We start from the raw sequence: 17319 nt of genomic DNA, 5'->3' as shown, positions 1-17319 counted from the left end.
GCACCTTATTATATCAGATCTTAGCTGTTTCCCCCATACCTGGGCCCCTCCCCTGGTAGGCTGCTGCGCATCCTCGGATGTCAGCTCAGCTGTCACTTTCCCATGCTGAACCAGCCTAGTCTGCGCCCCCGGACTGGCTCTCGACACCTCCCCTCTCCTGCCAGAGCTCTGATGACGGGCTGTTCCATGTTGATATGTGTGGTTTAGAGGCCCTGAGGTGCCCCTCCCTGGAGAGTGAGCCCCGTGAGGGCAGCCTCCATGTCTGCTCTGCTCACATGTGGGTCCCCAGCACTCCGCATGGCTCTGCAAACAGAGATGCTCGATACCCACTCGTGAGAGGGAAAGAAGTGTCGGAGAGGGTCTGATCTCCATCCCAGCACTCTTGCTTCCAGCCCCTCCCCACTCTACTGTGGGGGACCCTGCTTCATCCTGCACTGAGAGCAGGAATGACCTCAGGCCCCCCGAAACTGGAGGTCCTAGGCCTCGTGCTAACCCAGTGCCCATCCTGTTTCCTGTCTCCTGAGGCTGCAGCAGAGTCTTAGCTGAGCTGGAAGAACTTTCTCATACGAAGGCTGGCAAGTTCACACCGGGACGTGCACCTCTGTCCCCCGAGTTTTCTGGCCTGCAGAGCCTGGAGCAATATCTCTCTGTGATTCTGGTGAAATGGGGAGGCAGCAGCAGCTCATGGCATCTAGAGAGTCCCCTATTTTGTGGCCCTGGCAGTCTGTGATCAGACGCCAAGTCCCTTGCACAAAGAGAACGGGGGAGGAAGGAAGAAGACAGTTCCTCAGACTGCCCCGGGGCACCCGCTCCTGGCCCGAAGCACACAGCCTCCCAGAGCAGACAGGGCGAGTCCAGTCTGGGTGGGTGTAGGCTGAGTGTCTCGGTTTCCTCCACTTTGATTTCATCCCACTGAGCTGCCTGCGCTCAGAGGCAGGCAGCCACACGCGGGCCTGTCCCCTTAACAAACCCCTCTGTTCCTCTCCTGCCTTCTCTGGGACCCAGCCTTTGCTTCTCCCTGGATTGCCCTTCCCTGCCCTCTTTTCTATCTGAATTCTCCCCATCCCAAGGCCAGAGCCCACGTGGGACCACAAGGATGGATCCTCAGGGGGTGGGGGAGGCAGGCCTAAAAGTAAGTAATTTGGTTCAAGTGTGGATCAGTGACACTGGACCAGGCCCTGCCCTCAAAGGGCCTCCTCAAGTCTCCAGCGGGGCACCAGCCCCATAGCAGCTATGGCGTGGGGTAAGGAGTACGCTCCAGCAGCTGGGATGGAGCACACACTCTGTGCCAGGCATTGTAATCAGATGCTAGCACAGAGCTTTGCCCAGCCTGGTCATTTCAATGGGCAAATCCTTCTTTCAATTTCTCGTTCTTGTGGTCAAAAGGCAGGGTGGCAGACAGGTCCCTCACTCACCCACCCCCTTGTAGGAAGAAGGGGTCTGAGTTTCCGAAGAGGTGGAGGGGTAGGACCACGTGTCGGCAGCAGTACATGAGGCCAGGCCAGCCTCACTGCGGCAGGTGGGAGAAGGCAGGCCTGGCATCCGCTCAAGAGAGAAGTGGCCTTCATCTGGTCACTAAGAAAAACAGGCCAGCATAGCAGGTGTTTGCCCTTCTGCACATCTGGAGCCCTCTTTCGATTTTCTGGTCTCATCTCATCTTATCCCTCCAGCTGTCCTGTGTGGTCCAGTGATATCTAATAGTATTCCTGTTCTATGGATGAGGAAACCAAGGCCCAGAGGGGCAACACCTCTTGCTTTGCAGTTAGTGGGAATGCTGGGACTAGACCCCAAGGTCCTAAGACTCCCAAAGGTAGCTCCAGTCTGTATCAACACCACATGCTCCATACAGAGTGATGTTTCAGCAGGGGGTGGGGGGCGAGGGTTGGGGCATGTGCTAACCCCAAATAGAATTCCATTGCAGCCTCCAAGGGCAGGTGGGTTTTCATGGGAGTCATACACTAATATCAAAAATTAATTATTAAATACTAAAGCTCTTAGCACAGTGCCTAGTATATACAGCTCAATATGGATAGCTATTACTATTAATATTACTCCTATATAATAAGTCTACCTGGTAAGTACTTCTTGGTTTCCAAGGCACTTCCCACAGCAACACTTGAGAGGTTACTGTTGATCGGTCATGTCCGACTCTTTGTGACCCCGTGGACTGTAGCCCACCAGGCTCCTCTGTCCGTGGGATTTTCCAGGCAAGAGTACTGGAGTGGGTTGGCATTCCCTTCTCCAAGAGATCTCCCTGACCAGGGATCAAACCTGGGTCTCCTGGAAGGTGGCTAATATCCCCATTTTGCAGATTCTCCAGGGGGGAGGTGCCAGGCTCAAGGTCATGACTATTATAGAATTCGGAGCTCACCTGGCCTCTGCTCTGGGCTCCCTCCCTCAAACCAGGACTTGGACCCACCCATGTATTACAGAGGCCCAGGCTGAGCCTGATCCCTTTAAGAGCCCTGGGGCTGGACTCAGGGAGGGAATGGGCCCTAAACCCCAGGCCAGACCGGAGCTGCATTCTCTGGGGAGAGCGAGTGGCCACTTGGCATTTTCCCTTTGATACTGATACAGGCATTTTAATAGCTGCAATGATCAGGCAGGTGGTATTTCAGCTCTGGCCATGAGGGGCATTCCAGGAGGCCCTGGCTGCCAACGGGTGAAGCAGGAAGGCTTCTCTGTCCAGGGCGGCTGGGGGTCCACCCCAGGGACTCTGAAAGTTTTACACCTGCCCCAGAGCCTCAGCGTGGGGATTTCAAACCCAGAGTCTCAAACTCAGATGCCTGGGGTGGGGCAGGCTAGTGGCCTAAGGCAGTGAGGCTAGCCAGGGAGAGGGTACTGTGGTGGTCGGGATAGCACATGCCCACCTGAAAGGGACAGCCATCCTCCCGTTTACAAGACAGATCAGAAATCTAGAAGTACATGAGATCTCCTGAGCAACGCGTATTTACTGACCACCTCCCATGTGCCGCCGGGCCATGCTGTAGGCACTGAGGATATATTAATGAATGAAGCAGATCAAAATATTCGTGTCCTTGTATAGCTTGCCTTCTAAGGAAAGGGGAAGCAATAAGTAAGCTAAATAAGACAATAACAATGACAACAAAATTGGAAGGAGAAAATAAAACAAGGAAGAAGGCTAGCAAACCTGTTACAGAAAGGCCTCATGGAGATCAAGCCAGGAGAGAGTCTAAGAGCCTGGTAGGAGTGGTCCAGGGGAGAGCAGGGAAGACACCCTCCATCAGGGAGTTTTTCCAGGAAAAGAGCTAAGTAGAGTCCATGAGGACTTTTCATTTCTTTTCTTTTTTTATGACGGGAGGAAGAACAGCATGTTTGCATAAAGATTGTATCAGGGGTGAGCAAGCAAGCACTGAATCCCATTGGAAGGCTGTTATAGTAAATCCGTTTTTATGGGAACACGGCCGTGCTTATTTTGCCTTTCGCCTACACAGTAGAGCTGAGTGGTTGTGATAGAGGTCGTATGGCTTACACAGCCTCAGATATTTAGTAACTGGCCCTTCACAGAAAATGTTTGCTGAGCCCAGGCCCTACCCCCACCCCAAGTTCATCCTGTGCCCTGTCCATTCTTCCTCCTGTGTACCCCCTTCCCTTCATCCGCCACTCTCCATCAAGCTGCCAGGCCATAAATGCGACCTCCAGTGTCTCTCTGTTGGATGCGTGACTGACAGCCTTCAGAGAGGAACCTCAGCCTCCAACCTTCTCACTGTCCTGGTCTTTCTCAACATGCTGTCGGACCACCAAGATTTGACCACGTGCTTCCTCTGCTTCAGGCCCGTGGTTGGCTGCTTTGGGCCAAACCCTTACCCATTCAGCTCTCAAAGTCTGCAACCAGCTGGACACTACTCAACACGTGTCTCCCACATAAAGTTCAAACTCCTTTGTTGATGGGGACTGTCTTGTTCTCTGTTTTGTAGTCGCACAATTAGTAGGAGCTCCATATATACAGGATGAATTGAACCAAAGTATTGAACCTGGGCTTCCCTGGTGACTCAGTGGTAAGGAGTCTGCCTGCAGTGAAGGAGACCCGGGTTTGATCCCTGGGTCAGGAAGATTCCCTGAAAGAGGGCATGGCAACACATTCAAGTACTCTTTCCGACAGAATCCCATGGACAGAGAAGCCTGGCAGGCTGCAGTCCATAGGGTCACACAGAGTCAGACACGACTGAAGCAACTAGGGAGCAGTAGCCATATATACAGGATGAACTGTATATGGCTGGGGGAGGGGGCAGGCTAGTGGCCTAAGGCAGTGAGGCTAGCCAGGGAGAGGGTACTGCGGTGGTCGGGATAGCACATGCCCACCTGAAAGGGACAGCTATCCTCCCATTTACAAGACAGATCAGAGTATTGAACCTGGCTTCCCTGGTTAGCTCCCATTTACAAGACAGATCAAAGTACTGAACCTGGCTTCCCTGGTTAGCTCAGCAGCAAAGAATCCTCCTGCCAACGCACGTAGACATAAGAGACACAGATTTGATCCCTGGGTCAGGAAGACCCCCTGGAGGAGGAAATAGCAACCCGCTCCAGTATTCTTGCCTGGGGATCCCATAGACAGAGGAGGCCGGTGGGCTACAGTCCATGGGGTCGCAAAGAGTCCAACATGACTTCGTGACTAAACAGCAATGACACCACAACATTGAACTTGAAGGTGGAGGACCTGGAATTTAATTCCTCTGTTGCTTACCTGTTCAAAGTAATCCCCTTTTCTCTCTGAGTCTCCGTTTTCTTTATTACTAAATGAGGCTGTTTGTGGCCTGCCTTGCTGGGGGAGCGTGGATATGACCCTGGTCAAGGCAGCTCCTTCAGCTGAGAGTGGTTCCTAGAGAGGGGCTGAGCTGTCAGCAGCCACTGTACCCCACAGCTAAGGAAGAGCCTGACTATGAGAGCTGGATGGCTCACCGCAGCGTCTGTGCTAGCTCTGGAGTCTTCTGGCTGTCAAGAAGCTGTGGGAATGTCACGAATCTGTGTCCTTCTAAATCTCAATGCCTTTGCCAGCACCCCAGTGCTCTGCCTTTCCCACCACATTCCTGTCCTTCCTTCCTTGCCCGAGTCACTCCTGCCACACTGTCCCTTCTCCTCTTCCTTGAAAACTCCACATGCAGCCCTGTCTCTGAGCCTTCGCTTCTGCTGTTCCTTCTGCCCGGAACACACTTCCTCCAGATTGCTCCCTGGCTCATTTCCTTACTTCAGCCAGTTCTCTCTTCTCAAATGTGCCCTGCACAGAGAGAACTTCTCTGACCCCTGAGTTTACAATACCACCTTCTGTCACTCTCTGTCTCCTTACCCTGGTTTACATTTCTCTATAGCACTTATCACCGCCTGGGTTATATATTCATCTGCTTTTCTGTTCATCGTCTCCTTCACTGGAAGGTGAACCCAGGAGGGCAGGGTCCTGTCCACCTTGGGCTGCACGCTCCATCTCCAGGGTCCAACCTGTGCTTGGCATTTTGCAGTTATTGAATGAGTGACAGCCCTAATGGTTGCAACCTATAGCCAAAATGCTGCACGCTCAGGCAACGGCTTGTTAGCCATTGACCAGCTCCTTCATTTAACAGAGTTGGGTCACACACCCACTTGTGTGCAATGCACAGCCAGAGATAAGCCCCTTGGAGAGCCTACAGGTTGTTGGTGGGAAGGGATGTGGAAGTGGGTATGCACAGTCCCTTCCCGGAAAGTGGTGCTAGTCAGCTGGGTTCAGAGCTGGGCATCACAGGGCCTTCCGCCAGACCTCATTCTGGGATGTCCTCGATTTGCCCAGTGGCCATTCTGTGCCCACCTCAGTGTTCATCTACCCAGCATTTGTGTGCCAGCCTCCCTTTCTGAGTGAGGGGCTCCCCTTAGGGCTGTTCCTCCCTTCCTCCTCCTATATGCTTTGACCTCCTGTCCTCTTCTGCCCTCCCCTTCAACACAGCATATCTGTCCCTACCCCAACACACACACACACACACGCACACACACACACGCACACACATGGTGGCTGAGCTCCCTCTGCCAGGGGAATTTGTATACGTCAGCATGTAGTAGACTTTGCATCAGAAGGCCTGAGTTCTCGTCCCATATCCACCACACACCAGTCCAAGTTCAAGTCACTCAGTCTCTCTGAGCCTACTTTCCTTCATCAAGAAATGCAGTCACTATTTGGCTTCCCTGGTGGATCAGAAGGTAAAGAATCCGCCTGCAATGCAGGAGACCTGGGTTTGATCCCTGGGTTGGGAAGATCCCCTGGGAAGGGCAAGGCAACCCACTCCAGTGTTCTTGCCTGGAGAATCCCATGGACAGAGGAGCCTGGCAGGCTACATTCCATAGTGTTGCAAAGTCGGACACGACTGAAGCAACTTAGCACGCATGCAGAGTTTGATTATGAAAACTAGATGTGATTCCCTATGTGAAAGCACCCAGCTCAGTGCCAGTACACAGCGGGGGCTCAGCAGATATTAGTTTGATGGGAATCCTTGGGAAGATTTCCTGACCTTCTGTCTCCACTGCCAAACTAGAGGTGACACCAAATCCTACAACACCTTCCAGGTGACTTCCTTTACCCTCACCCTGAGTGCGAGAACTACATAATGGTGAGGAGGCAAGTGCTGGGGAAATGCTTATGAGGAGCCAGCTGGCATCATAACTGGTCAGTGCGTTGGAGTGGGGCCCACAGCGCACAGGACAGTCAGTCGCAGCCAGCCACGCAGCAGAGGCCCCGTGTGGCTAGATCTTCCAGTTTGTTTAAAAGAAGTTAGAAATGTGGACTTTCATGTGAAATCAGCCTCCTCAAAAGACTGGTGACAAATTCATTGAAAAAAAATCACTTTGGAACCAAATAAAAGATATCTAGGGGCCAATTTGACTCTGGGGCTACTGGCTTCTAACTGCAGTCCTAGCTTCAGAGAAACGGGTCCAGATCTCAGCCTTCCTCCACCATAGTTTTGACCAGATTAGCCTCCTCTCTGAGCCCAGGTCCCTTACCTATAAAAGGAATGTAATTATTGTTGTTTAGTTGCTAATTCATCTCTGACTCTTTGTGACCCTGTGGATTGTAGCCCTCCAGGCTCTTCTGTCCTGTACTATCACCTAGAGTTGCTCAAATTCATGTCCATTGAGTTGGTGATGCTATCTAAACATCTCATCCTCTGCCACCCTCTTCTCCTTTTGTCTTCAATCTTTTCTAGCATCAGGGGTCTTTTCTAGTGAGTTGACTCTTCACATCAGGTGGCCAAAGTTTTGGAGCTCCAGCTTCAGCATCAGTCCTTTCAATGAATATTCACGGTTGGTTTTCTTTAGGATTGACTGCTTTAATCTCCTTGCTGTCCAAGGGACTCTCAAGAGTCTTCTCCAGCGCCACAGTTTGAAATCATCGATTTTTCAGCACACGGCCTTCTTTACGGTCCAACTCTCACATCTGTACATGACTACTGGAAAAACCATAGCTTTGACTCTACAGACCTTTGTCAGGAAAGCGATTTCTCTGCTTTTTAATACGCTGTCTAGGTTTGTCATAGCATTGCTTCCAAGGAGCAAGTGTCTTTTAATTTCATGGCTGCAGTCACCATCCACAGTGATTCTGGAACCCAAAAAATAAAATCTGTCACTGCTTCCACTTCTTCCCCTTCTATTTGCCATGCAAGTGTAATCATAGCTAACACTGATTGATGCCTTCTGGGGATCAGGCACCTTTCCTTCTATGCACCAACCTCTTTGATCCTCTCAGTAACCTATGAGGTTGGAACTGTTAACAGCTCAGGGTCTGAGAAAGGCCAGGAGTCCAGCAGTCTGGCCCCAGAGCATACCTGTTAACCTCTGGCTTCCCCTCCAGCTCCCTCCCTTGGTGGTGGTAAGGATGCGGGTGCTCAGCACCTGGCCTTTCCAGGAGCCTGGACTGGCAGCTGTGTATGTGCTGTCCATTCATCTCCATGGAAATGGCAGCTCCTTGGGCAGGCATCTCAGTCTGCTTATTGCCACATCTTTGGTGCCTTCCAGATTGGCTGAAGGGTAAGGAAGCTGATGAGGAAGGGGTCTGATGGAGGGACAGTGGTCCTGCCTGTGTCTGGCTCTGTGAGTGACACCAGAAGAACAGAGGTCACTGTCCCTGCCCCCGGGATGCATAGACACTCAGAGCTAGACAGGAAACAATTAGCAGAAAGCCGAGAAGCGCAGGTTGCTGTGCTCATGAGTGTCGGGTGCAGGGAGGCCAAACTGCTTTATAGGGTCTTGTGCTCAAGTTAATTTTCTTCAGAGCTCTCCAAAGACATCAGACCCCGAGCTGACTGAGATGGGACCTCTCCATCTGCTTCTTATTACCCAGATGCCTGGTGGCCAGTGTTTGATCCAGGATGGGTGCCCCTGTCAGACCCCCTGTCCCCCATCCCCCTCACTAGCCCCCTACCCTACCCTCAATCCCTAGTTGCTTTCCAGGGCTTGGCATTTACGACCCCCAGTGACCCCTCTTCTCTGTCTCATTGTGCAGAAATGGAAGCTCCACTCACGGAGGCGCCGGGAGACCCTGAAGACTTCCCCAGGATGTCACTGCCCGCCAGGTAAGGAGCCCTGCGCAGGGGTGACAAGGCCAGGGGCACATACCAGAGGCCTCCCAGTGGCCAGCCCACACTCTGTTCAGAGCCTCGCCTTTTGTTTGGAAGATGGGAATGACAGTCTGTGATGTTCGCCTTCCGTGTTCCCACTGATTGGCCCCCGATCCCCATCCGTCATTCATTTACTTATTCAAGCTTTCATTTATTCCTAACTCTTCTATGGGCCAGATACTGTGCACGCCAGCCTGTGAGATCATATATGATAATGAAAATGGTGAATTGTGCAGCGTTGCCCAGAGTTGAAAGAAGCCCCTGAGGAAAGGGACCTGGCTCCTCTGATTCACCTGCGCCCGATAGAATCAGTTCCAAAGCACTTATTCCCAAATGAATGAATTACCCCATGATTGAAAAATTTTGCCTGTCCCACCTAGGTTGCTTAGGGGGCTGTGTGTTCACTATCTGGTGTCTAGGCTACACACACACACACACACACACACACACACACACACACACACACTCTCTCACCAACAAGGTTGAGGTTGCTGGGTGATGTGCTGTGATCAAGCTAACCAATCTAATGTGGATTCCGAGCCACGGTCCAGGAAGACTTTTCCAGGTTGCCCACCATTGCTGTTAAGCTGCGAGAACGACAGGTGGGCAAGTTTCATCATCCCCAGGAGTAACTGGAATGGGCAGCACCCCTTCAGGGGTGAGGGGAGGAAGCTTCAAACAAGGGTGTGTGAGGCAGGCAGCACTTGCAAGGACCTGCAGAGGGCTCACCCCGCTCCAGGTCTCTGCTGGCTCAGAGGCAGGCCCCTAGAAGCCTGCTATAGCAGGACACTCCCTGGGGGCTCTGGCGGGCCCTCCGCTGGACACAGGGGCTGAGGAGCTGGCACTCAGGGTCCCCAAGCCAGGGAGGGGTGGCCAACAGATGCTGAGCTTGTGGGAAATGGAGGGACCACATCTGCTGGCGGGCGAGTGGGCTGAGTCACAGCTGGGAGTCACAGTTCAGGTGCCACCGGAGCTCGTGAGGCCATGACAGGCTTCAGCTGGCCTCAGTCACAAGAGGGTCATCTGGGTTAATTAAAAGGGTGTCCAGGAGCCCTGGGAAGCTCCTTCCCTCCCTTGGGGCCCCGGAGATTGAGCCCTGGGATCTGGGATAGCTTTTGGGAAGAGAATGCCAAGATTAATGAGATGAAGGTGAGGCTACGTTGACGGGGCCTGGGCAGAGCAGCTGTGTGCATCGGGGTTTCTGAGGCAGCCCAGATTTCAGATCACAGTGTCTGTCATCCTCATAATTCCCCGTCAGTTTCAATTGTTCTTGCTTGAAGTACAGAAAGCTGGTGAAGAGCAGGAGATTTGGAGCCAGGGAACATAGAGGTTTGGATTCCAGCTCTGACATTTACCAGCTGTGTGATCTTCAAGGGAGTTATTAACCTCTCTCTGCCCCGATGGTCTTGTCTGAGAAATGTGGGTAATACCTTGCAGGCATGTGGCGGAGGTTCAGAGAGTTCCGTGGAGAGTACTTAGCGCTTTCCTGATTCCTAGTTAGCACTGCTAGTGTTTTTTTTTTATGCTCAGTTCCTCTAGCACTTTACAGATCAGTGAAATCCTTATCAGACACTGTGTCCTGGTGTCAGAGGCACATTTACAGGCAGAAAGAGGCTTGGCTGTTTCCCTTCCCTTTCTGATAGGATGTCTCATATCCTGCCTGCCATCACAGTGGGGACCTAACCAAGAGGGATCCATTCTGTGCTCAGGAGAGTCCGGCTCAGGTGGTCCTGGGAAGCTGGGAGCTAGGAAGGGATGCCACAGGAGGGAGGAAGAATCTAGAAGAGTGCTGCTTCAGCTCTTGGCTGGTGAGAAAGCCGTGATGCAGCATGAGTGGCTCAGGGATTCTGGGGACGAGGAAGGGCGTATGCAGGTCCCTGTGGGAAGGGTCCCCAGCAGGGACTGATTCGGCCAGGAAATGGGAGGAGAGTGAGCAGGGACACCTTCAAGGGGTGTCCTGGGTGTTGGGAAAGTCCCTAGAGGGCAGTTTGGCCCAAAGTACAGATCAGAGCCAGGTGGGCAACACCAGGAGCATTTAAAGGCCCCGAACTGAGGCAAAATCAGAAGGAGAGTAAGGTGTGTTCCCAGCTTTTTGGAGAGTCAGTAGAGAAGGATATGAGGGCTGCGTAGAGGTGTCTCAGACAGCAGAACTGTAGAATGCAATGCATCTCCTGGGACAGGCTGGGCCCAGCTCAGTCCCTGGACCTGTCCCCCTGCCCGACCTGAGGCTTCTCACCCGGTGGTAAAGGTATCTCCTCTGCACACAAGCCTGGGCCACGTGGCCAACTTGTGCTGAGCAATACTAGTCACTGCCCCTGCCCCTCACTGGGCAGCCAGGCTGTGCCAGGCACAGTATCGAACACTTGATGTTGACAGATGACCTTCCCCAGAACGCTGGAAGCTGGTGCAATGGAGTTCTGGCATTCTGAAATGTCTGAAGTTCCCATAGTCAGTGGAATACCGCTCTCATCTTTGTACCTGAATCATGCCTCTCCGACTATTTCCTTAGGGTCAGAGTTTATAAACTACTTTATGAACCGCTTATAGTCTCCTGATACTTGCAGACGAGGACTTACGTAACTGTCAAGTGTCACATACATCTTCACTTCTTTTTCTGCCAGTATCTAATATTGTGCTCCACATGTAGTAAATGCTCAGTAAATATTAACTAAATTATTATCAATTATCATTCCTGGATGATTAGATTCTTTCTGGTGTTCTCCATCTGACCTCGGGTTGGTCTCTGACACCTTCTCTGCTCTGAGACCCCTCGGTGTCTTGCTTGATGCTGAAATCACTTGCTGTTAGGACATGACAAACGAGCACACGCTCCCTCTGCCCACTGTGGCCACAAGATTTGGCCCCAGACCTGTGCCTGCCCTCGGTTTGCCTCTGTGGCCAACAGGGCCGAGGCTGGAGCCCTGTGGTGGGTGTGTTCTTCCTTGTGGCAGCCTCGGGCCCCTGGGCGGCATCCAGAGAGGGCTTGGGACACACAATCATGGGCAGAAAACCCACCTCTTTCCTTTCCTACTCTGACCTCGCCAGCATCCTCCCAGGATCCTCCCTGTCCCAAAATAGCCATCTACTGCCCGAGATCTGGCCGCATCCTGCTTCTGGGCTGCGTGTACTGTTTGCCCGGGGAGCGATGGGCCTGCAGCCCGGGACGGGATGCCAGAGGTCGAGCCTTATTAGAAAGGTCACAGTGGCCAGAAGTTCAGAGGAATAGGTGTGGGCCATTTGCAAAGCATATTGCCTGGTGGGACAGGAGGAGGGTCTCAAGAACAGATATAAAGGCCATGGGACTGCCTCGGCCACTTGAGAAGAATACACAGCTCAGGCAAACTCCCCTTTCTCTGTCCCTGTTCTCAGTAACAAACCAGGAGCAGGACAATGTAGGCTCCAGTCAGCAAGGAAGCAGCTACTTGAGACCCGCCACACTGGGGCTGGGTGGGGCGGGCAGTGGGTGGGACAGTCCTCGGTCACACACACACTCAGAGGGAGCTGTGACCAGCTGAGCCTCTGGATCAGATCACTTCACAGGCTGGGCCTCATCTCTAAGGCTCAGAGTAGGTCAGAGTCACATGTTGACCGCCAGACTGAGAGGTCTGCACTTTAAGAGCAGGGCCAAGTGGGTGATATGATCAGGTTTGGACATTCACGCCATCACCAGCACTGGTCCAGGGGATGGATAGTGGAGAGAGAAGTTGCCTTCAGCCAGGATGGCGGGAGGGGCCACGGCCATCCTGTGGTTTAGGACTGCAAACAAGAGGTGTGCATAAAGTGGGGATCCCAGAGGAGCCTGGGGCTCTGGGAAGACTCCATTGAGGAGGTGGTGCTGGAAAGTGGCTGTAAAGAACAAGAAGCAGGTGTGAGGGTACATAGAGTACAAACTCAGCTGCCACCATAACCGAAGACACCCTCCCCCACTCCCCCACCAAATACAGAGATTTCAACGAGGCAGAGGAGTGTAACTCTTCCCTAGCAGCCAGGGGATGGTGGTCCAGGCTGGAAGGCTGGCCTCCCATCTTCATCATGTGGCTTCTGTCTCTGGGCTGCTGGCACTGCTTTGTTCTCACCATCAAATGGCCATTGTGAAAGGGCAGGGGCCCAGGGGAGTATATGCCCAAACCCTTAAAGGCAGAACTTGGGGAAATAGTCAAAATCGTATCACTTCCCTTTATATCTCACTGGCCAGCACTTGGCACATGGTTACCTTCTGGTCCAGGGGAGGCTGGGCAGTGTTTCATGCTGGGCGGCTGTGTGCCCAGACACAGGTTTATTGCTGTGGGAGAGCATGTCCTGGGGAAACACTGACAGTCTGCACAGAGGGCATTCCAGGCTGAGTCACGACACGGACAAAGGCTCAAGGAGAGAGAAGAAGACATGTCTGTTCAGAAATGGCAAGCAGTTGAGGGAAGCCAGAGCATAGAAGTAGTGATGGGAAACACAGGTGGAAAAAGACAACAGAGAGACAGGCTGAGGCATTCCGGCTCTCTCTGTTCAATGGGAGGCAAACGATTGTCATCCTGAGGGTGGTAGTTGATTGGTAATGTCTGCCTGCAAGGCTGTGCTGAGTTAGATCCCGAGGCTGCATCCAGGCCCAGCAGAAAGTGCGGGGTCATTTAAGGATGTCTACCATGGGTATAGGAGTGGTAGGCAGTGAGGCCTGTGTCCTGGCTTTGTTACCCACAGAGAGTAAGATGTAGTGTCAGAGAAGGTTTGGGGACATGGTGATGTGACCTGATCCAGTTCATATTCTGGAGCCCAAACTAGCAAGGATGTGGAAGGCAGAGAAACCCCCTTCCAGCAACACAGTCTGTGATTCTGTGGACAGAACTTTATTTTCTCATGTGCTGCTATTTGTGTTGAGGTTGAAACTGCCTCTCGGGCTTGGTTATTTTCCATAGGTTCTGAGGGCTGGCATCCGCATGTCCTAAAGTCTTTCCTTTGTCTAGCCTGGCCCTGTCTGTCCTGGCACCAGATTTCACCTACAAGAGCCTCATGGTGTTAACAAGATCAGAGCTATGACCAGAGCTTCTATCCCAAACTGGACTGCAGTAGAGTGGATCCATCACCTCCTGCCCATTTCTTTGCAGTTCTCCTTAGTTCAGACTTGGCTAACCCAGAAATGGGAGAATTTAAACCAAAATATTCCTTGCTGCCATTGGTGAAGAAAAGGATTAAAGAGCTGATGGTTATTTTAGGGAGAACATTTAAACTAAAGAAATACTATGTCAGAAACTCTGCTTCACATGCCAATCACTGATGGTTAATTCTGAGTCATTTTGGCTATTCTTTAAAACACATCCCTAAGGACCAGTCTGGGAAGAGACCCCCCCCCCATTCAATTCAGACTCTCCCTTATTCTGCTTTCACATGCCGTGTCAGCTTCGTTCTCCCCACCCCTGTCCCACCTCCTCCTCCTGACTTTGCAGGTTTGACCTCCCACTCAGGCTCCAACCCATTGTGGCAACATCAATGCCCCCCTGTCCCATGCTCTCTGCACTCCATCAGTGGCTGGGTTCTGTCAGTTCCACTCCTCTGCTCAGAGAGTATCTGTGGCTCCCTAGTGCTTATAAACAGCCCCACTCCAATGGGAAGCCCACATTATCTCTCCAGCCTAGTCTCTGATCAACATCCCACCGTGCTGCACTCTTTGTTCAGGAAAATTGGGCTGTTCACCTGCCCTGCCTCTATACCGGTGTCTCACGTGTGTGTGTCTGCTCATGCTGCCCCTGTAACTTTGTTCTCCATTTCTACCTGATGAACTCATCACCCCTCCAGACCTGCTACAGTATCCCCACAGTTCCCTCCATCTTTCTCTCCCACCCTAGTTCTGCTATTAAGTTACTATGTTAACATATTGCCTGGTGTGTGGTCAATGTATAATCCAGGCAAAACCACTTACTGGGACAAGTCATTTGTCTTCCTATGAGAAGTGAAAACAGACCAAGAGGTGCACACCTGTGAAGGTTCCTCCTTGGCCGTGAGCGTCAGTGATTTGATTTAGATCCCACAGGTGCAATCCTCAGTGTGAGGCACTTACACAGTGAGAGAAGTCTATGTGGGTTTCCAGCCAGGGAGAACCTTCCCTGCCTATGAACTCCACCAGGCAGCCTCCTTGATATCTCCCCCTGGATGTGTTCCAGGCCACCCATCCTCAAAAGGCACACAGCTGAAGCCAGTGTCTTTTCCCCACACCTGGCCCTTTCCCGGTATTCCTGATCCTGGGGAATGGCACTGTCAGCACACCTAGGCCAGAAGTTGGGCGCCAACCTGAACACTACCTTTTCCTTCCCATCCCCTAGATCACTAAGTCTCAGGTTACCACCCTGCCAATCCCTCCACCTCCACTACCACCATCATCAGCCTGCCGCCATCTCTCACCTGACTTGCTGCAATAGCCCCTAACAGGCCTCCTCCAATACCCTTTCACCCAGAAGTCAGCAAGTGTGACCCGAAGGACTGCAGCCTGCCAGGCTTCTCTGTCCATGGGGATTCTCCAGGTAAGAATACTGGAGTGGGTTGCCATGCCCTCCTCCAGGGGATCTTCCCAACCCAGGGATCGAACCCAGGTCTCCCGCGTTGCAGGTAGATTCTTTATCCCCTGAGCCACCAGGGAAGCCTGAAGTCTTTTTCAAACTTAATGCATCACCCTACAGTTTCCCTGGTAGCTCAGGTTCAATACCTGAACCCCTGGAGGTTAGGAAGATCCGCTGGAGAAGGAAGTGGCAACCCACTCCAGTGTTCTTGCCTGGAGAGTCCCATAGACAGAGCAGCCTAGCAGGCTACAGTCCATGGGGCCGCAAAAGAGCTGGGCACAGCTTAGCGACTAAACAACAACAAGGCTTTAACTAGGCTTTAACTTTCAGCACTTTCAGTCCCTTCCGGTATAAAGGCCCAAGCCCCTAACGTGACCTGCACACCCCCTAAGTCTCCCCTCCTGCCGGTCTTCCAGCGGGCTCCCTCGTGACACCCAGCTGTCACTCCTCTGATGGCGTTTGGATGGAGGGGCTGTAGATGAAGGGAGTGGCAGTCAAGCCAGAGCAGGGATGCTGTGCTTTAGCCATTAGACAACTAGTTCAATAAAGCCTGGACGCTGGGCTTCAGACAAAGGCACGTCCTGGAACCTTTGTGGCCTCTTTCAGCTCCAGCTTGTCCCAGAAGAGGGCTGGCTGTGGCCTTGGAAAGGGCACCTGGCCTCAAGGAAGCCCTCAGCCCTCGTGGGAAGGGGAGGGTCAGGGAACAGGCTTCGGAAGGGCCGCACAGCCGGGGTCCAGGTGCTGCCCTCTAAGAAAACACTGCCCCCTCCACCCAGCCCAGCCCCCTGGAAGGGCCTCCCCTCTCAAGGCTGACAGCAGGAGGTTTAGAGCCGCCCAGGGAATTCTCTGAAGTTAATTTCTTCCCCATTTCCTCTCAAAAGCACTCCCAGACCCCCAGGCCACCTGGAGGATGCTGATAATGTGTTTCTTCTAGATGGGCTCTGATAACGCCCACCCGGGTGGTCGCGGAGATTTGTAGAGAAATAAAAATAAGGAAATGGGGGTTCCGGACAGGCAGTGTGCTGCGCCCAGAAGGGCCCTGGACTGGGAACAGGTCCCAGACCCTGAGGGCTCCGAGCAGGCCACTGCCCTGTCTCTGGGCCTCAGTTTCCTCACTTGTGAAGAGAGGTGGACACCTGTGAAGAACAATTTAACCGTATCTGGTCCAGTGCAGAAAGCTGCCCCCCGCTTGCCACACCCGAGAGAAACACTCACGTGTGTACGAGAGGAAAAGGGGTCCACCTCAGCACTGTGTGTGCCACTGACCAAAGGGAAAGAAAACCTAAATATTTGTCAGTAGCAGAGTGGAGACTCGTTGTGGGGCACTGAACAGTGGTACAGTTAAGCCCATGCATACGAGTGAGTTATGTCCTAAGAGCACGTTCCTAAGCCCAGTTTGTTTGTACAACCAGGTTAGCTTAGGTACCCAACTGACGCAATCGGCTATACAGTACTGTACTATAATAGGTTTATAATACTTTTCACACAAATGATACATGAAAAACAAAAAATAAAGCATTTAACATTTTTGTAGTACACTACCTTGAAAAGTACGTAGTGCAATACGATAGCTGGCATACAGGGGCTGGCATCAAGTGAACAGGCTGCCTGTGGGCCACATCAGCAAGGGGACATTGGCCCACTGAGGGTAAAACAGGGACCTCATTTTGTCCAGGGTTGGGTAAGTGCCCGACAGAGGCATAAGCATCACATTTGGAAAGTGAGGGAGTAGGAGTGATGCTTTTGAAGAGAGGAATCAGAAAAAGGCTTCCTGGAAAAAGTGGCATGTGAGGCAGGCCTCGCAAGACCAGTGAGATGTCAGTAAATGAAAACCTTTCTAAGAACATTGTGAGTGACAGAAACAGTGTAAGAAAAGTGTAGAGACAGTGTTTCCCACTGTGGAAAGGGAAGAATAATCTAGAATGACTATAGCAAGCTCATGTGGAGGGATGGCGGAAGAGAAAAGGATGGGAAGTCGGGATGAGGGAGATGGACTATGGAGGGAGCTGGCTGACATGCTGAGGATGCGTGGCAGGTTTCTCCGAAAGGGTGTGACATGAGCCAGCTGAGCGCAGCTGCAGGGGGAGGAGAGTTAGTGTCGAGGAGCCAGGAAGAGGCAACACCGATCCTGCTAAGAGAAGACACGGAACATTGGGAGGTACAGGCTGAGAGGTGGTGAGACT

The 17319-nt window shown here is 52.4% G+C and overlaps 1 protein-coding gene across 10 annotated transcripts in view; it reads left to right on the top strand.

The window, feature by feature from the left end:
* The window catches only part of COL13A1 (collagen type XIII alpha 1 chain), a 153781-nt gene that overhangs the window by 13263 nt on the left and 123199 nt on the right, over nucleotides 1-17319 (top strand). For all 10 annotated transcript variants that reach the window (XM_018042567.1, XM_018042560.1, XM_018042564.1 and 7 more), the window contains exon 2: nucleotides 8480-8549. In XM_018042567.1, coding sequence (XP_017898056.1) covers nucleotides 8480-8549 — 70 coding nt within the window. The remainder of the gene's footprint in view (nucleotides 1-8479; nucleotides 8550-17319) is intronic.

Source organism: Capra hircus, chromosome 28 (genome assembly GCF_001704415.2).
Source record: "Capra hircus breed San Clemente chromosome 28, ASM170441v1, whole genome shotgun sequence".
Lineage (NCBI taxonomy): Eukaryota > Metazoa > Chordata > Mammalia > Artiodactyla > Bovidae > Capra > Capra hircus.
This window is presented reverse-complemented; position numbering and strand designations above follow the sequence as displayed.